This window comes from Zingiber officinale, chromosome 3A (assembly GCF_018446385.1).
Source record: "Zingiber officinale cultivar Zhangliang chromosome 3A, Zo_v1.1, whole genome shotgun sequence".
NCBI classification, from domain to species: domain Eukaryota; kingdom Viridiplantae; phylum Streptophyta; class Magnoliopsida; order Zingiberales; family Zingiberaceae; genus Zingiber; species Zingiber officinale.
Genome location: NC_055990.1, coordinates 162,856,859 through 162,876,126, shown reverse-complemented (window position 1 = coordinate 162,876,126; position 19,268 = coordinate 162,856,859). Strand labels below are relative to the sequence as shown.

At 42.6% G+C, this 19,268-nt stretch overlaps 3 protein-coding genes across 3 annotated transcripts; all 3 read left to right on the top strand.

The window, feature by feature from the left end:
• Nucleotides 1-3,370: 3,370 nt before the first annotated feature.
• Nucleotides 3,371-6,786, top strand: LOC122053253. Its single transcript, XM_042615209.1, has 2 exons — nt 3,371-4,248; nt 6,429-6,786. The coding sequence occupies exons 1-2, from the start codon at nt 3,415-3,417 to the stop codon at nt 6,510-6,512; spliced, it is 918 nt and encodes a 305-aa protein (XP_042471143.1). The 5' UTR covers nt 3,371-3,414; the 3' UTR covers nt 6,513-6,786.
• Nucleotides 6,787-8,412: 1,626 nt separating this feature from the next.
• LOC122053252 (indole-3-acetic acid-amido synthetase GH3.8-like) lies at nt 8,413-10,742 on the top strand. The gene is made up of 3 exons (XM_042615208.1): nt 8,413-8,978; nt 9,052-9,153; nt 9,242-10,742. Exons 1-3 carry the CDS (start codon nt 8,542-8,544, stop codon nt 10,617-10,619), a joined length of 1,917 nt encoding a protein of 638 aa, XP_042471142.1. The 5' UTR covers nt 8,413-8,541; the 3' UTR covers nt 10,620-10,742.
• Nucleotides 10,743-11,054: 312 nt separating this feature from the next.
• LOC122053250 (aspartic proteinase nepenthesin-2-like) lies at nt 11,055-19,034 on the top strand. The gene is made up of 12 exons (XM_042615207.1): nt 11,055-11,386; nt 11,568-11,688; nt 13,238-13,665; nt 13,769-13,925; nt 15,965-16,047; nt 16,143-16,239; nt 16,396-16,468; nt 16,611-16,796; nt 17,010-17,134; nt 17,338-17,439; nt 17,514-17,611; nt 18,464-19,034. The coding sequence occupies exons 1-12, from the start codon at nt 11,133-11,135 to the stop codon at nt 18,630-18,632; spliced, it is 1,893 nt and encodes a 630-aa protein (XP_042471141.1). The 5' UTR covers nt 11,055-11,132; the 3' UTR covers nt 18,633-19,034.
• The last annotated feature ends 234 nt before the right edge of the window (nt 19,035-19,268 follow it).

The following is a 19,268-nucleotide window of genomic DNA, read 5'->3' as shown; positions in this document are numbered from 1 at the left end:
TGGAATCCTTCCAAGCGCCCCAACCAAGGCTATAAATATAGCCTTGATTCAGAAGCTAAAAAATAACAAGCATTCTTGTATCAACACTTGTACACACCTTAGTTTTCATTTAACTTCTCATTTTCTGTGCTTACACTGCTGTAAAGAGGTTTTTTTACACTGTTGTAAAGAGGCTTCTCCGTCTGAAGGAGAAATTAGTACTACTCTATTCCTTGGATTAACAACCTCCCCAGTTGTAACTAAGTAAATCCTTTGAGCCTCTGTCTTTTTGTTTATTCAATTATTTTTATGCAAGTATTCTTTTAGGTCCGAGAAAGGTTCATTTTTCTTTGATTTTGTGCAGGGCTATTCAATCCTCGTTCTAGTCAGCCAATGGGTCCCAACAAAAGCATCCACCATGTCTTGTCCGTTCGACCAGTGGTGCATGGACATTGTTGGACCATTTCCTATTAAGACAGGGCAAAGAAGATTTCTACTCATTGCGGTAGATTATTTCTTAAAATAGGTGAAGGTCGAGCCGCTCGCCAAGATAACCGAGCATATGGTTGTCAAGTTCATATGGTAAAACATCCTATGTTGGTTCGGCATCCTTCACTGATTTATCTTGGACAATGAAAGGCAGTTCGTAGGACGGAAGCTTAAGGAGTGGCGTGAGGGCTATGTCATATTGCAGGCCTTCACCTCAATGGCCTACCCCCAAAGTAATGATCAGGCAGAAGTCACTAACAGGGAGATCCTTAGAGGGTTATGAGTTCGATTCGATCAGGCCAGGGGCAGCTGGGTCGATGAACTCCCGAGCATATTGTGGCCTTATCGCAACACACCCTGAGTGTCGACTGACATAACCCCGTTTCATCTGGTGTACGGCGGTGAAGTAGTTGTTCTGGTGGATGTTGGAGTAGAGTCCGACCGAGTGCAGCTCTACGATGAAGGAAACGCCAATTGGAGGCTCATGAAACTTGACTTGGTAGATGAAGTACGAGATAAGGTAGCCATCCGGCTTATGACATATCGGCAACGCATGAAATAGAGCTACAATCGAAGGGTGATCCCAAGATTATTTCAGGTCAGCGATTTGGTATGGAAAAGAGTTAAGTTGGTTGGCGATGTCACTAAATTAGAAGCCCCGTAGGGAGGACCCTACAAAGTTATTTGAAAGCTCCACTTGGGAGCTTATTATTTACAAGATGATAACGGAAGAGATCTTGAGTGACCCTGGACTGGTGATAAGTGCGTAATCGAATACCTACAATTGTAAAAAAAAATCTATTTTATAATTGCAAGGGAATGATGAATGAAAATTCCAAGTGTCCCAGACTCTTGCACCGACCGGCCAAGTTAAAAGTTGAGCAGCGACTATAAACCCTTGATATGAAATTATTGAAGAAAAGTTCAACAGTCGAGCGGCTTCTATAAACCCAAGAGTCTTTGCAAACAAAAATCGAGCGACGACTATAAACTCGGGAGTTGATGAATCAACAGTCGAGCGGCGACTATAAACCTCAGACCATCAGTCGAGTGACGACAATAAACCCAAGAGTTGACGAAATTCACAGTCGAACGATGACTATAAACCCTGAATCAACAATTGAGCGGCGACTATAAACCCTTGAGTCAAAGAAAATCAACAGCCGAGGGCAGTTATAACCTCGAGAGTCTACGCCAACTAAAGTTGAGCGGCGACTATAAACCCAAGAGTTGACGAAATCAATAGCCGAGCGGCGGCTATAAACCTGAGAGTATGTTAGAAAGTCGAGCGACGACTATAAACCTGAGAGTCAACGACAATAACCAAGCGACAGGTATAAACATAAGAAGAAAGTTATTGGACAATTGAGTGACGACGGTAAACCCCAATTTTACTGTCGATTGACAGATAAGATTTTAAATTGGAAAGGCAAAGAGGTCGTTCGACCTACGCTGAAATGGTCGGTCGGACATCTTAGCGACTAGTTACATAGAAGAGCGAAAGCACAACGATTCACACTTAAAATATTTCTACGAGGATTACAAGACTATAAGATGGGAAACCAGACACACTTATGGAGCCGAGTGTCGGCTCTAAACCTAGATCAGTAATTGAAAGCTGAGCAGTGGCTCTAAACTCAGGTCAGTAATTGAAAGTCGAGCGGTGACTCTAAACTCAAGTCAACAAGGTAAAGTAGAACAACTACTATGAAGATGATGTCAGCAGATCAACAACCCTATAACAGAGAATGTCCGGTCACAGGGACGTCATTGAAGACTGTTCGTCCAGTCAGTCAGACTTATAGTCTCCTTTGACTAAACTTGAGGGGAAAACTTATGATGCAGTAATAAAGGGAGGTCACTGAGCATGAGTCAAGGGCGAAGACAACAATCGACGTAGATATCAAAGTTAGGAAAGTCAAAGCCAGAGGACCAACAGGTTCACCAAAAGTGGGTCGCGCAATATTCGATGCCAACTGCCGATCGGTCTAGAAGTGTTCGATCGGCCTGCAGGTTCATTGGGATAGATTGTTCGTCCGAATGGGATTAGTATAGCCAGAACATCAAATGCTCGCAATTGACTAAGCGAGTGTCAGGCCGATCGGAGCTCATGTCCGGTCGGACCAGAAACAATCTGTCAAACCACGTCATTACGAAGAAAAGCAACCGAGGTCGATCGGGTCAGGAATCCAGGCCGAGCGGCTACCCCGCCCTTCCAAATAGTGGGACCCCTCCCATATCTCTTAATATCTCTCTGGGAGGTAATGCCCCTAACAGCAAGACATGACCAACAGGTAAATCGTACGACAGAATCTTCTACTGTCTTGTTAGAGATTTGCATGTCCTGTTAAGGTATGGTGTCAGAGATATTTTTCCGACATGTCTTTTCATAGAGCGTTAAGAAAGTGTGTCTATGCCTTGGGGAGTGTGCACGTTGTCTACTATAGCACTATATAAAGGGGGTCTATGCACCGACAAAGACATGTGCTATTCATTATTCATGCTTGGGCTATCACTGTTATTACGTTGCTCCGCCTTCTTCTACTGTTCCGATGACTGATTTGAACATCGGAGGACTAACACTGAGACTCTTTCCTTGCTCTAACACTGACATTTCTTGTATTAAAAATCAAAAGAGAGTATTCACATGATCAACTGAGAAGTCATATCTTCAGCTAGTCTTGTTTTTTTTTTTTAAACAGGATCATAGGAGTAAAATTCTATTTATATTGAAAATAAAGGGATCAAGGTATTATTTCCTGTGTGTAGAAATGGATTGGTCCATTCGGAAACACCCTTTCCATGTGATGACATGTTCGGCGTATTAGCTTTGGTAGAAATTGAATAAATATATAAATCAAATAATTTATTTTCGAATAAATTTTTGGTTGAATCTAATGTAGCGATTCATCCTGCCCAAGCCAAACCACATACGCCGCAGCAGCGATGGACGCCTTGACTGAGGCGACGCCTTTCCCCTTCGACGAGACCCGCGGCCGTGCCGGAGAGGCCGACGGCTGGGAGGCTGTCGCGCATTCCCGATTCGTGGAGCACCGGCAAGGGTGGGAGATGGTGGCGACCGGCCCCTCTTCGGACGGCGATCGCTCCATTTTCCCGCCGAGCCTCCATGAGGGACTCCGCTTCCTCCCTGACCCCCTTCCAACCCTAGTCCCTTCACCTCCTGTCCAAGACCAGGATTGTCATCCTGCCTGCCTTGGCCAAACCACACCGGCCGCGGTCGCGATGGACGCCTCGACTGAGGCGACGCTTTTACCCTTCAACGAGACCCTCGGCCCTGCTGGAGAGGCTGACAGTTTGGAGTCGGTTGCGCATTCCCGATTCGTGGAGCACCCAAGAGGGTGGGATACGGTGGCGGAGGGCCCCAGCTCCGTCTTCCCCCCGATCCTCCATGAGGGACTCCACTTCCTCCCTGCCCCCCTTCCGACCCTAGCCCCTTCCCCTCCTGTCCAAGACCAGGATTGCGTTGTCGAGGAGTCGCCATCTGATTCCGCGGGGGACGAGGTGGTCAGTCAGATCGTTCCTGCTCGATGGGGGCCGCTCTCGGAATCCGCGTGGCGGTTGATTAGGTCGGGTCTCGAGGCGATACATGCAAGAATTACTCTTTTCAGGGAAAACGAAGGAGGTGGGTCAGGTTGTTTGTCCGTCGGAGTTTGGTCGTTTGCAGTTGTGGCTGGACTCGTCGGTGCTCTGATTTTTATGAGACGGGGGCACAGACGAGAGAAGGAGCTGCTCTTCCTCTTGTATCAAGAGAAAGATCAGGTGAGTTTGTCTTCTCCTTTATACAATTAAACAAATCTTTGCTCCCTGATAATTTACCTTGATGTCAATTTTCGCTCAAGTCAATCCATACGTGATGTTGCTACATTTTGGTTTTCTCTGATTGAGGATATGGTTTCCTGCATTGTTTCGGGATTTCTCAGAACCTCTGTTTCGCTATGCCTTGAAGAATAAATTGTATCTGTTTAGTTGGGACTGAAGATAAAGGCCTTAAAAGTTTACCTTCTTCTTTGATTTTATTGTGAAAAAGTTTCATCGGAAAGAATCAATTATGCATTTCCAGAGAGGGATTAGAATACCTAGGAATCATTTTCTTTCGCTTTTCTTGGGCTGAAATAAACAACCAAATATTTATTGGAATTCTTCCACCAGCTCATTCACCTTTGACACCTTATCCATCCAAGATCCTCCTTCACCTACACGACTTGTGGTTTCTCTGCCAACTTCAATCCAGCTACCTTGTCACCCACAAGCTCCTCTTTTCCCTCAGTCAATCCATCTACCACTACCTCTTTTCCTTCTTTTCTCTCATCCTCTATCATGCCATTTTTCAAGTACAATAAGCTGCACAGCCATGTTCTAGATGGAAAATTCACTTGAGGTTCTTATTCCCTGACGCCGAGAAGCAACAGAACCTCAAATTCGAGGGGGCGGGGGGCGGGGGGCGGCGGGAAGGTTAAGTGAAAGAGGTGGAAGATGCTACTTAAGTAACTACAATTGACAATTATGATAAGGAATTAAAAGAGGAGGAGAAGGGTGGTGGCGGGGTATGTTGACGAGGACTCCCTGGCCCTACTCATTTGAGGAGGAAGAGAATGAGGGGCTGATGGTAGGATTTCATGGTGGCGAAGCCCATGGCAATGGGGGCACAAGAAAGGAAAAGGGTTTGGACTTTGAAATCTTTTCCTCTTCTTGCCTTATATGGTGGTGGAGATGAGAAACAAAACATATCCATACACTTTTGTTGATTAAAAAGGTATATAATCAAATAATTGGACACCTATTCACTATCTATTAATGTTCTTTAGGGAATTGGGATAGATGAGAAATAAAATAATGAGTAATTCAATTGTTTAATCTAAAATGAGAATTATTAAAGAATAGTGATTTGTCATTTGGCTAAGAAGAATTGCACTAGAAGTGATTTATAATATTATGTCAAAGACCAAAATGCCTCATTAGCATAGACATTAATATTGTTTAAAGTTTATCAAAGTTATGAAATGAAAATAACATGTTATGGCTTAATTTGTTATCCCAGAACCATCAGGGGAGAAAATAAATCAAATCAAGGTAATAGTGCCATCACGTGAGAAATCAACTGATGGAGTGATACTTTAATCATATTAACAATTGTCAGCTGAAAAATCATGGAAAATGTAGGTTAGCTTGAGTTAAATTGTTCAATCTATTACCTGTCAGAAGTCTGAAGGTTTGTTATGGAGTATATATATTTAGTTATCCCTGTCAGGCTGGGAACAAATATTCCCAACCTTGCCATTAAAGCTCAATCTCTTTTTCATGAACTTATATTTCATTGTTGATTTTGTGACATTTATATTCTTTGTATTTGCTCTCTTAAAATAGCTAATTCATTTCAGTTATCTGAAAATAGCCTTATGTAATATGTTATAGCAATTTGGTATAGAATAAATGAATTTCTCCTCACTCTGGGTTTAGCAAAATGGCAAGGCACTTCTAATGTTATTATTTTTAACTTTTAATAACATGAGCATAGCAAATGTTTAAGCATATTAGGATATGAAACAGTTTGTGATATAATTACAAGGGAATGTTTCAAAAAAAAAAAATGAAATCATGAATTACCTAGTTGTCTACTGAATTAGTAACTATATAAATCTACTGCAATCACTCTACCTTGTTAGTATTTCTAATAAAATTCGCTTGCATGATGAGGAAACATTTTAACATTGGAACTCCATCTGATACACAAAACTCATTGATGATTTCCTGTTTCTTTTCATTCTGGCCTGATGAACTCTTTCTTTCACTCTTTTAATTTGTATAGTTGTGCTTCTTTACCACTACTAACAACAATATATACAGAGTTCTCTAGAAGGATTATGTTTGATGTATAAATGATATTCATTTCATCTCTTTGGTGCCAAAAGACCATGCTAATCCATCTTTTCATATTACAGAGGATACGAGATTTGCTGAATCAGATTGCATTGATGAGCCGTATTATAAATGCCCATGAAGTCTCTGTTCTGAGGAACACCTGAAAATATATTCTTATGTGCCTGACTACGTTTCTGTTCTCTCCTTGGGCATCCAAACTGAGCCTCCCAATGGGATTTCATCATTTGCCCTCACCACGTAGTTGTTTTCTTTACTCTACATTTGTTAAAGACATTTCCGATAGACAAGAAATTAATAGCGCACATTTCTTGGTGGTTGTAAATAAATTTATGCTAAAGAACAATGTCATTTTGTATTCATTGCGACAGATATACACCAACTACAAGGTGAGGATTTAGAGGAGCATGTCAAATTCAACACGTGTGACTGCAATAAACACAATTGTAGCGACTGATGGAGGAAAAAGCAGAGCAAGTATGATGCTATTCTTTAATTCGCTGATAACTACCTCCTGTCATTCCACACGATCATCCTGTAGCAGTATCAGCAGCAGTTGCAGCAACAGCAAAAGCAAATGAAATTGACATGTTCACCGACACCTCCTTCATCTCGATCGTCACCTTTTCTGATTAAAGTCCATCCTAATCCAATTGCCAGTGTTGGTGTTGTCCTGGAAACCCAAAGCATCAGATACTACCACTGATGCTTGCTAGTGCTTATCTTGCTGTAGCAGCAGAGGAACTCACGCACTCACACCATTCACAGCAGTTCGTTCCTGCTCTTTGGTTTTGTCTCTCCCTTGCACATGGAGTTCATTCTTCGACACGTGGGGAGACACAGCTCCACTCCAACACAAAAACCACTTTTCTGAGATGACTTTTACCGGACTCCACCATTAATTTTCCATCGACTGCCATAATGAATTCCCTATCTATCAATCACCTCATCGGAAAATTTCCATGTTTCCGCTCATTATTTTCTCCTCAATATCCGTATACTTATTCGGACTCATTCATTAGTCGATTCTCACATGTGCTGATAAAATAATGAGACCAGGTTCGCTCGTTCACTTTGCATGGCTTGTCGATCCACGCACCGCATCAATTTTTATATTTATTAGTTCGTGGGGATTGATTATCACGATTAGCGACCTCCGGCAAGAAAAGACTCCTGATGAGACAAAAAAAGGTCTTCAATGATAAACCTGAAAGTGTATAGTTAGAAGCGTACAAAAGCAGCCTCGCATGGTTCCCCGTGCGTGCGCTCTCATTTTGAGCCCCCTTTCCGGAGGCAGCCACTGCAACATATGTCGCAAACTGTAGTGGTCAGCACCTGTGGAGACGAGAAAGAAATCAAGAATGATCAAACAATTACAACTAATTGTATATGAATTTGAGGTCGAGCATGTATGATCTACCAACGGCCATGACAGGCATCTCCGACGACATGGAGCATTAGGCTCATGGTTTGGAATGAGGGGACACAGAGAAGTACATCAGTCGAGCTGTTGCACCTCTAGAGAAAACAAGATTTAGAAATGAATTCGTTCTGGTTTGGAACATCAGATCAAAAGAAAGATATCAGTCTGCACATATATTCTTCGGCCTTGTAAGCATTCCCTAGAGTTGCGCCCAGAAGCATGGAGTTTCTTCAATGGATAATATGTATGAACCTTCTCTGCAAGTCTCGCGATCGGCAGGAGTTCATGGTAATTGTTTCCTCTGCAGAATCTTAGAGGTATTACCCGTACAGAGATTCAAAGAAAACACAGTTTACTACCAGAATTCAGTATTCTGCGAGCAGAATCTAAATTCGATAGCAGACGTGCGTTGAGAATCATTTGGATAGCAAATGAAACAACGGAGATTTTGAGACGCAAACTCTCGGTATCGAAGCAGTAGCAGCAGCAGCCGCCGGCAGGGTAACAGCGGTAGGCTCCGATAGGCCAGTCGAGACGGGATTCGTGGATATGATTCTGACGGGTGCTGACCTGGCGAGCGCTGGCGGGGGTCCGCCTGTCGGGTAGATGTCGGGAAGCCGACGAGACCGCAAGGACCACACTGTCGCGGCTGGGAGTCACACGCCCTGGCGTGGCTCCACCGCCCTCGCTTTCTGGTGGACGTCGGCCGACCTGGCATCCCGGGGTTCGCCTATAAAAGGCTCGCAGTGGCCATGGCGTCCATCATCCTCTTCTTTCCGGAGCTTCCCGGGGTTTTCTCTTGCTTTCTCCATTTCTTCTGCTCTCGCCGGAATCGAAGTGAATTAGTGTTGACAATGGCAGTGGAGACCGTGGTGCCTGCTGCCGCGAACGGGGGTAAGCTTGGGTCGGCGGCCAACGAGAAACACGCCGAGAAGCTGAGGTTCATAGAGGAAATGACCGCCAACGCCGACGCGGTGCAGGAGAAGGTGCTCGCCAAGATACTGACGCGCAACGCTGAGACAGAGTACCTCCGGAGGTACAGGCTCGGCGGCGCCACCGACCGCGACACCTTCAAGGCCAAGGTCCCCGTGGTCACCTACGAGGACCTGCAGCCGGAGATTCAGAGGATTGCCAATGGCGACCGCTCCGCCATCCTCTCCGCCCATCCCATATCCGAGTTCCTCACCAGGTACATCCAAATTCTCTTCTTAACTTGTTCAAGGAGCACGTTGTCATCGATTATTGGAACCAAAATCTTTAAGCTCGGGGACGTCTGCCGGAGAACGGAAGCTGATGCCCACCATCAAAGAGGAGCTCGATCGGAGGCAGCTCCTTTACAGCCTTCTCATGCCGGTGATGAACCTGTGAGTGTTTTTTTTTTTTTAATTTGTTTAAAGGGATAATTAAGCTTGAAAACCACCTCTTAATTAATCCTCCTCCATTTGATGGCAGTTACATGCCGGGGCTGGACAAAGGGAAGGGGCTCTATTTCCTATTCGTGAAGTCGGAGACCAAGACGCCCGGCGGGCTGACGGCGCGTCCGGTGCTGACGAGCTACTACAAAAGCGATCACTTCAAGGGCCGCCCTTACGACCCCTACAACGTCTACACCAGCCCGACCGCAGCGATCCTCTGCACCGACGCGTTCCAGAGCATGTACGCGCAGATGCTCTGCGGCCTGCTCCAGCGCCTCGACGTGCTCCGCGTGGGCGCGGTCTTCGCCTCCGGCCTACTCCGTGCCATCCGCTTCCTCCAGCTCCACTGGCCGGAGCTGTCCCACGACATCGCGAGCGGGGCGCTGTCTGCCAAGGTCACCGACCCTTCGATCCGGGCCGCTGTCGGCGAGCTCCTGGTCCTGCCGGACCCGGAGCTGGCCCGATTCGTGACGGGCGAGTGCGCCAAGGGGGATTGGGCGGGGATCATCACCCGGATCTGGCCCAACACCAAGTACCTGGACGTGATCGTGACGGGGGCCATGGCGCAGTACATCCCCACCCTGGAGTACTACAGCGGCGGCCTCCCCATGGCCTGCACCATGTATGCTTCCTCCGAATGCTACTTCGGCCTCAACCTGAAGCCTATGTGCAACCCCTCCGAGGTCTCCTACACCATCATGCCCAACATGGCATACTTCGAGTTCCTGCCCCACGGCCACTCGGCGCCGGAGCAGCTGGTGGATTTGGCCCAAGTGGAGATCGGGAAGGAGTACGAGCTGGTGATCACCACCTACGCCGGCCTGAACCGGTACCGTGTGGGCGACATCCTGCGGGTGACCGGCTTCCACAACGCGGCGCCGCAGTTCCGCTTCATCCGCCGCAAGAACGTGCTGCTGAGCATCGACTCCGACAAGACCAACGAGGCGGAGCTGCAGAAGGCGGTGGACAGCGCGTCGGCGCTGCTTCGACCGTACGGCGGCAGCGTGGTGGAGTACACGAGCCACGCCTGCACCAAGTCCATCCCGGGGCATTACGTCGTCTACTGGGAGCTTCTGACCAAGGCGGGCAGGTCGGCGGAGGCGCTAATGGAGGCGCTAACGCGCGAAGGGGTGATGGAGCGGTGCTGCCTGGCGATGGAGGAAGCGCTGAACTCGGTGTACCGGCAGAGCCGCGCGGCCGACGGCTCCATCGGTCCGCTGGAGATACGGCTGGTCCGCGGGGGCACGTTCGAGGAGCTCATGGACTACGCCATCTCAAGGGGCGCATCCATCAACCAGTTCAAGGTGCCGCGCTGCGTCACCTTCCCGCCAATCCTCGAGCTGCTCGATTCCCGCCTCGTCTCCGCCCACTTCAGCCCCGCCCTTCCCCGGTGGTCGCCGCACCCCAGCAACTGAAGAGCGAAGAAGCTCAACGGCTGACGTGTCGTCCAGAGAGAGAGAGAGAAGGACAACTAAATCTTTGACTTTCACTGGATTTTTTTTTCTACTTTCTGGGGATGCGATTAAGGTTTTAGCATCGCTGAGATCATATTAATATAATGAATCTTAAGCGTTAATTGCTTTGTTTGTTTACAATTAATTAGAAGAGGAACTTTCAGCCATTGTTGGGCTCAAGATCTTGGACTATTAATGGGCCTTGTCGGCCCAACCCTAAATCCTATGACCACATCTTGATTGGGATGCATACCGATCTGCTTCCCTCAGATCTCGTCCGCTATTTCTCAGTCAATCGATCGTAGCCGTTCGCGGCTATTCACGGTCCACGTGGGCAGTTTCGCCGGGGCCCGCCGGTGAGGAGCCAATGGGGATGGTCGTCAACGGGGAGGCGCACAACGTAAATCGATCCCGTCGCAGAACGACCAACCCCTCCCTCCGCCGTGGCCGGATCCCGTTTTTGCAATCGCCTCGATGGACCGCGCGAGGGATCGGGCCTCCGCCGCCGTCTCCTTCTTCCTCTTCGTCCTCTCCATCTCCGTGGATGCCGCCGGACCGGCGCCGGGAACTCCGCTCCACTCCCTCGCTGGGTCACCTCACTTGGTCCTGCCGCTAGTCCTCTCCCGCGCGAACTCAACTCGCCGATCCCCCGGTTCGAGGCGCTTTCTTTCCCGTCAACTTTCAGCCAACGCTCGGATGAGGCTCTACGATGATCTCCTCACCAACGGGTGCGCCTCTCTCCCTAGCGTCCTTTCCTCGTCCGCTGCGCTTTACATTTAAGTTTTTTTTTAAAAAATAAATAAAATAAAATCGGATAATTCCGATTAATGTATCGTAGATCTCGTTAGGGAATACACAATTGAGCCTCTGTTTGATAATTATTTTCTTTCCGTTTGTTTTCTTGTTTAGGTATTACACTACGAGGCTCTTTATCGGCTCGCCGCCTCAAAAATTTGCTTTGATTGTCGATTCAGGGAGTACGGTCACATATGTTCCTTGCTCCACATGCGAGCAATGTGGGAATCATCAGGTGTTTTTCCGTCTTAGATCTCTTCTTTACATCGCATTTATGTTTCTTTATGAAATACGACGAGAGACAGCTTTTCCGACATTATTTCAGGTTCCTCGAAGTTCCCTTCCTTTCCTTTATTGTGTCTAAATTCCTGAATTGATGTAGAAATGTAAAACGATATACCAAAAATTTAAAACCTATTTCCTTCTTGGAATGCTTGCCAAGTAGACTGAATTGTAAGTTTAGCATCAGCTAATGAAATCAGCTTAGACAATTTTAATTATCACATCTACCAAATAATAGTATGTGGCACCACTTTATTTAGGTTACCTTGTGGAATTAACAAGTTACTATTTTGCCAGACCATGGTAGCAAAAGGTGGAATCCGCCACCCTAGCGGCCCCACACGGTCGGCCCCACGATCATCTGTGAAAAGGTAAATCGGAAAACTGTAGTTGGCCAATGTAGAGGAGGGTTTGTTTCCTCGGCTTTGTCGAGATTCGAACCCTTGTCCTATAGTAGCAACTCTGCCCTGCACTAACCAACTCAACCCTGCTCCGGGGGTACTATTTTGCCAAACCATGAACTATGCACATGTTCATAATCATGGTGAAAACTAACTGAAAGTTGGATTTACGTGCTAAACTTCCTAAATGGTTAAAACTTTTCTAAAGATTAGGGAGGATCCAACTTCATGTCATAATATACATTTCACAAAGAACTTACCATTTTTATATTGTGATGTTTTTTCTTTCACAACGAACCAACTTTTAGAGTGCAAAACATTAGAAAAATTTTCTATTGCACAAATCATGCAACAGTACAAGCCAAATGGTAGTGGCTAGGTGCCATTTAAAAATTTGTTTATTCTAGATAAGTTTGATAGTCTAGTAGGCCTCTACCCAGAATAGACAAATAGAACCTTGCCTGCATTTTCTGGTCTTTCATCTCAATCCTTGAATGGTTTGGAACTTTAGCTATGCTTGAGCCTATTTGAGTATTTGGAGATGGTTTCTTATTGAAAATTAGATTTTTCTTTTTGAGTTGGATTCTTCGAAGTTCCGCTAGTGAAATGTATCTTAATCTGAAGTATTCTGGTTTTTCTGTAGCAAACTCACGTGTAATTATTTTATTCCCGTTTCTTCTTTTATCAAGTGAATTCTTCTATTCATCAGAAAAGCCTCTTATATGATACATCCGTTAATTTTTAGGCATTCCATTCTCCTTCAACAAATGAACTGCGTCCTTTTGTGTTACAATTTTTTTGAGATTCTGAGCTGTTAGATTTCCTATCCATGCGCTTAGCACGCATACAGCCGTTGTGCAGTCTTTTCTATTTCAGGTGGTATTTACACTTCAAAAAAGACTGTAGTAAAGTAGGAACTCTGTAGTTAGCGCACACTTCCTTTGCTTCACACAGTGGAGTGTTATTTTCCTAGCTCATTAACTAGATGACGTAAATACTATTTAACCTGGCTTTATTCATTACCTTTTATGATTATCTTAGCCTACACCTAGCAGATTTGGTCAATGTTTCTTCTCATCTATATTTAATCTTGTTCTGCAGGACCCAAGATTTCAACCTGATTTATCAAGCACATATGAACCTGTAAAATGCAATGTTGCTTGTACCTGTGACCAGGATCAAAAGCAGTGTACTTATGAGAGGCAATATGCTGAAATGAGCTCTAGTACTGGTGTGCTCGGCGAGGACCTTATATCATTTGGAACAGAAAGTGAACTTAAACCTCAGCGTGCTACTTTTGGGTGTGAAAATTCTGAAACTGGTGATTTATTTAGTCAACATGCTGATGGCATAATTGGTCTGGGCCGTGGACCGCTCAGTTTAATGGACCAGCTTGTTGAAAAGGGTGTTATTGGTGATTCATTTTCTTTATGCTATGGAGGGATGGATATTGGTGGAGGTACAATGGTTCTTGGGGAGATAACCCCACCTACTGACATGGTGTTTTCCCGATCAGATCCTGTTCGAAGGTATGCCATATCTGCATTTATATGAATAAAGAACACTAGATTTTCTCTCCATATACGTTTAATGCATCTCCCAGATTTTTTTTTTATCTCCGGATGGCAACAGTGCATACTACAATATCGAGCTCAAGGGAATATATGTGGATGGTAGGCCACTGCAAATAGATTCAAGAGTATTTGATGGCAGGCATGGCACAGTCTTGGATAGCGGAACCACATATGCATATCTACCAGAGGAAGCATTTTTAGCTTTTCAAGACGCTGTAAGTATCTGTTTACTTTCTGTTTTAACATGCTTTATTTGCACAAGTAACAGGTATTGTATTTCAAGTATGTTACAGTTGGTATCAGTGGCGGCAACTGATGACAACTGTAACATACTTGAAATACAGTTGGCATCAGTGAACCTATAGGAACATTCATAGTTTAATAATCTATTTTCATTATATAATAATGTTTCTGTTTGCAAGTTGAAATATCTTAGTGGACATTACCATATGCAACTATGTTGAACTTGGGGATTTAATGGTAGAAAAATCTTATTTAACAGTTGGGGTTGGGATCGACAACGAAACTTAAAAGCTGGACTAACTGCTGAAAATATTTGATGGTGGGAAAACAATATTGACTATACCATTCAACTCCCATAAATAAAAATCTTCCCATGCAATATACAATGGCTTTCTTCACTTCTCAATTTTATCTAATATTTTTGGCTTATTTTGACAATTAATATTCAATTTGATTAATCTTTTATTTGATAGTACTTTTAATTGGCACCTGGAAGCACACTGCTAATGCTGCTTTCCCGTTTAGAGTAGCTGATGATTGTTTGTGAATGTTATATTAGCTACGAAGATTCTTTAATATTTTCCAATTTCCAATTTCCAATTTCATTGCTAGGATAAAATTGAAAATTTTTTAATTTGATGTTACTGCACTATGGGCAGGGTAGTAATGTTTTGGTGACTCAGTTTCCCATACAAAAACTCGGAATTCATCCATCTTGTAGGCCAAACTTGTAGTTCTTAGGTTATGGAATTCAAGTCTACCCTCTTAATATGGAACAGAAGCCTGGCTTTATGGCCTGTTGGAATGGAATAATGCAGTTACCTTATTTAATCATGTTTTCTTTTATCTAGCTTGTTAGTAGGGCCAATACCAATAGATTATGTCAATGTCTAAAGGACTCTACCACTTATAGTACTAGTTTAAACAAGAAACGCGTAACAAAATACGCTAGAAGTTTAAACAAAATGTTAACCAAAACGAAACTTTCTGTTGTTGGTAATGATGACTAAGAAATCAAAAGATTTCTGAATCCTCTATATCTGTACACATCTGTTATATACTTTATTTAGTGGATTCAGGTTTGGTTTTCTAGTTGTTCTAGAGTAGGGAACAAACTGAAAAGTATTTTTTTATTTTTTATTTTAATTTGGGGTTCAGTGGTATCCCAGTCAAAACTAAACTTTCTGTTGTTGGTAATGGCTAAGAAGTCAAAAGAATCCTGAATCCTCTATATTTGTACACGTCAGTTATATGCTTTATTAGCGGATTCAGGTTTGGCTTCCTGGTAGTTTTAGAGTAGGAAACAAACTGAGAAGTATTTTTTTTTTCTTCTAAATTTGGGGTTCAGTGCTACCCCAGTTGAAAATTACATTTGTTTTTTTCTAATGGGAATCAAACCCAGGTAATTCTAGCAGTAAATGATTCAATTATGTATACTTTTCTATATGTGGATCTTGAATCTACCTGATGTAAAGGAAACAAAAGAAGGGAGAGAGAGAGAGTGAAATTTAAGGTAAAAAGAGTAGAGATTTTAGAGAAGAAATAAGAGGAGACTGGAAATCTTTATAGTTTTTCATTTAAATTTAATATCATTGTTTGTTGTTTCATTTTCATCATTTGCACTCTATCTCTATTGGCTTATCTTTGGTGCCTACTTGAAACCTATCCTGGGATGTTAATTCCAATTGGTTTTCAGATACTTAAAAATAATGCTGAGCTTTGATTGTGGATGCATCCACCCCCAATAAATGGCTAAGTTTTTACTAATTAGAGATTGGTAAAAACTCTACCTTTTCTATGCCATTCTGAAGTATTGCATTTGTTGAAGGTTCATAAGTAGTAATACTAAAATCCGATCCAGATATAATATGGCTACAGAATAGTGAAGTTGAACTTTTCTGAATTACCTACTCATGAGTGTCATCTATTTGTCCATGCATATATTTACAATTGAAGCTAAGCTACACAACTTAGATATATTCTTGGATTAATATTACCTCACATCTCACAGATCCTGGGCAAGTTACAATCTCTTAAGCAAATTCCTGGACCTGATCCAAATTATAAAGATATTTGCTTTTCTGGTGCGGGAAGGTATCATAGCCATTCATTTTAGAAATTTATTCTGCTTACAAATGTGTGATCCTGTTAGTTATGCATTATATTCAAGATCTTGAAACTGTTCCCAGTGATGTCTCTCAACTTTCAAACATCTTCCCAAAGGTTGATATGGTATTTGGTAATGGAGAAAAGCTAACACTTTCACCAGAGAACTACTTGTTTCGGGTAAGTATGGCAATATATATATATATATATATATATCAGAGTTAGTAATTTAGCAGATGGACATTGCCTTTTTAGTGTGGCTTGCTTGTATGTTGTTATAAATTCTTTTAAATAACTTTTTTCCCTGCATCTGTTTTGTGTTTTGCCATCCTAAAGCACTCAAAGGTTAGCGGTGGTTATTGCCTAGGAGTTTTTCAGAATGGAAGAGACCAAACGACACTTTTAGGAGGTACAACAATTGTTCTCCTAAGACCTTTAGTTTAATAACACCCATTTATGCTAGCTTCATTCCTCTTTAAATTCAACCATGTTACTTCTATACTAATATTAATATCTCATTTTAAACTTGTATTTTCTTGTTCCTATTTCAGGTATTGTTGTTAGGAATACACTGGTGACTTATGATCGTCAGAATGAGAGAATTGGATTTTGGAAAACCAATTGTTCTGAATTATGGGAGAGATTACATGCGGGTGGAGCCCCATCACCTGCACCTTCACAGTCAGCAAATTCCACCATATTCGATTCACCTGCTCCTTCTCCTAGTGTTTTGCCAGGTAAGAAAGTTATCCGATTGCAGGCTAGTCAGCAATGATTATTACTTGAAGATTTATATAAATTTCTATATAAATCAAATATTCTCAATACATTTTTAGAGTTGTAAATTTGTTATGTAGTTGAATAATGTCTTTAAGCATATTCTGTAGGCCAAAGTAATTTATCCTTCAAATAAATAACATGGGTTTCTCTTGATTTTTCGCTTCACTCAGATCAATTCAAAATTGGGCTTATAGCCTTTGAAATGTCTCTGAATATTACATATGCTGACCTATTGCCCCACACAATGGAACTAGCAGTGCTAATTGCGAATGAGTTGGGGATTGATACAAATCAGGTAAGAATGAACTTTTAATTGACATCTTAAGGGCCTCACTTGTCTGTACAAGTTGGCAATTTAGTCTAGCAGACGAAAGACTACGCTACTACATTTTGGCGACTGGAGACCTGATATTTCTGCACATCAAGAATTGGATTTTTCTAGATATTATTGTACTTGATTCCAAGTATCAGCTGAAGGAGTAATTTATTGCTTTACAGGTTCATTTGGTAAATATTATGAGTGAGGGAAACACTACGCGACTAAGATGGGAAATTTTTCCAAATGGGTCTTCTAATTACTTTTCTAGTTCAGCAGCAACGGTAACAATTCTCTTTAAAATTTTTTTGGAGTTTTACATGTCATGATGCCTCTGAATTGGACTACAAAATTGCAGAATATTATATCCCGGTTAACTGAGCATCAAGTTCACCTTCCTGAAAATTTTGGAAGTTATCAGTTGGTTGGATGGAACGTTGAGCCTCCTTCAAGAAGGTACTAACATTTCTACTTAGTTGGTTTTTCTACTGTTTTTTGTTTCCGTCTGTTGTCCATTATACTAGAAAACTGAAACTAAAGAACTTTTTTTTGCTTATAACTCTACTTGGTTTTTCTTCTGTTTCTGTTTCCTTTTGTTTTCCATTATACTAGAAAACTTAAACTAAAAAACTTTTTTGCTTATAATTTCTACCCAGGTTCCTGTTGTTTTCTAGGCAAAACATTTGACTGTTAAATACTGCAATATACATGCTTAAAAGTGATAGGAATAGTTATGCTAAAGAATAACTTTGGCCTTTTGACTTGGGCCACCATGTTGCTGTGCAGGATACCATGCGATCCAATTAAGGATACATTAAAGATTTGGTATGTCTGTAAAATTTTTTAGGTTTACCACCCCACTCCATGATTCTAGCTGAAGGATTAGGATAGGATTTCCCTTGTCAGTTTTCATGCAATGCATGATTTGACAATGTTCATCAACTTTCATATATCATTTCTCTTATCACCTCCAGTAGGTTCAGGAAATTGGATCGTATTACCATAATAAGGTACACTGTCTACTATTATAGTTGGTTGATTGTTGACATGTCATAAGTGGATCTTGGTTGTTTGTTTAAATATTATCTGAACACACCATGTTGGAAGGTTAAATCTATTCTGGGGGTATTCGACAAAAAAATGCTCACTCATAGGTCTAGTTTTATGCATCTGCAAGTAGTTGGTGCTTTGGAGGATTCTCCCTTACTCTCTTTTTCCAACTAATTTGGATTTGGCTATAAAATTTGAACATCAACTGGAGATAGATTTTTACTTGTCATTCCTAACTCGAGGTTCTACACTATACAGAACATGGTGGGGAAAGCATGCAGTGGCTGTTATTGCCGGAATATCACTAGTGATTTTGCTCAGTTTTTCGACCTTCTTCGTATGGCACTTCTGGAGGCAGAGGAAAGGATTCAATGCATATAGGTCCGTGGATGCACCTGTTCCTGAACAAGAATTGCAGCCGTTATAAACCATGCAGCTCGATTCAACCAAACACTGTACCATTTTCATTCCCAACACTAAAACAAACTGTCATCAGAGAAGCTCACATGATATAGTAGCAAAAGAGAGCTGGTAGATTGCCATGAAGAGATACTGCAATGGCATCAATGATCCGTGTTTTTCTTATGTTTTAACAGGACGGGGTACATAAATAAGGAGGCATCATATTTTTCTGTCTGATTAATTTTTTCTTTTGTTAAAAAATGTAAGCTCATTCAGTGACTCAGCATAAAGTGAACTACAACAGAGTTAATAGGCAGGTTATCTCTACACTCAACGTGGTTTAATCAACAGTCACGTTGTCCTATTTTATGTATCATGCTTGCCATGAACAAACATTTTGCAGTAAAGGTCTCATTGGAATGCTCAACTTTCTGTCATTCATTGTCCGTTTTAAGATTCCGATTCTGAGACCAGGAAGTTCCATTCAATATCCTTTCACATGTCGCAGGAACCTAAACCATGTTAGACTCTGCTTGCTCGTGAAGAATATCTTTGAGCTGTGACTTAAACTTTTTTAGAGAATGGCATGGACAAATAGAAAGGATAAAGCCATTTATCTAGGCCTTTGGTACGCTCTCATCATTTTCAATGCTACATTTAG

Bases quoted from the DNA above. Each gene is read 5' to 3' on its own strand.
- LOC122053253 (XM_042615209.1), top strand. From the start codon at position 3,415: ATGGACGCCTTGACTGAGGCGACGCCTTTCCCCTTCGACGAGACCCGC. The intron at 4,249-6,428 runs GTGAGTTTGTCT...TTCATATTACAG, and splicing joins TGTATCAAGAGAAAGATCAG to AGGATACGAGATTTGCTGAA.
- LOC122053252 (XM_042615208.1), top strand. From the start codon at position 8,542: ATGGCGTCCATCATCCTCTTCTTTCCGGAGCTTCCCGGGGTTTTCTCT. The intron at 8,979-9,051 runs GTACATCCAAAT...AAAATCTTTAAG, and splicing joins ATATCCGAGTTCCTCACCAG to CTCGGGGACGTCTGCCGGAG. The intron at 9,154-9,241 runs GTGAGTGTTTTT...ATTTGATGGCAG, and splicing joins CTCATGCCGGTGATGAACCT to TTACATGCCGGGGCTGGACA.
- LOC122053250 (XM_042615207.1), top strand. From the start codon at position 11,133: ATGGACCGCGCGAGGGATCGGGCCTCCGCCGCCGTCTCCTTCTTCCTC. The intron at 16,469-16,610 runs GTACAACAATTG...TTCCTATTTCAG, and splicing joins CCAAACGACACTTTTAGGAG to GTATTGTTGTTAGGAATACA. The intron at 17,612-18,463 runs GTACTAACATTT...TACACTATACAG, and splicing joins GTTGAGCCTCCTTCAAGAAG to AACATGGTGGGGAAAGCATG.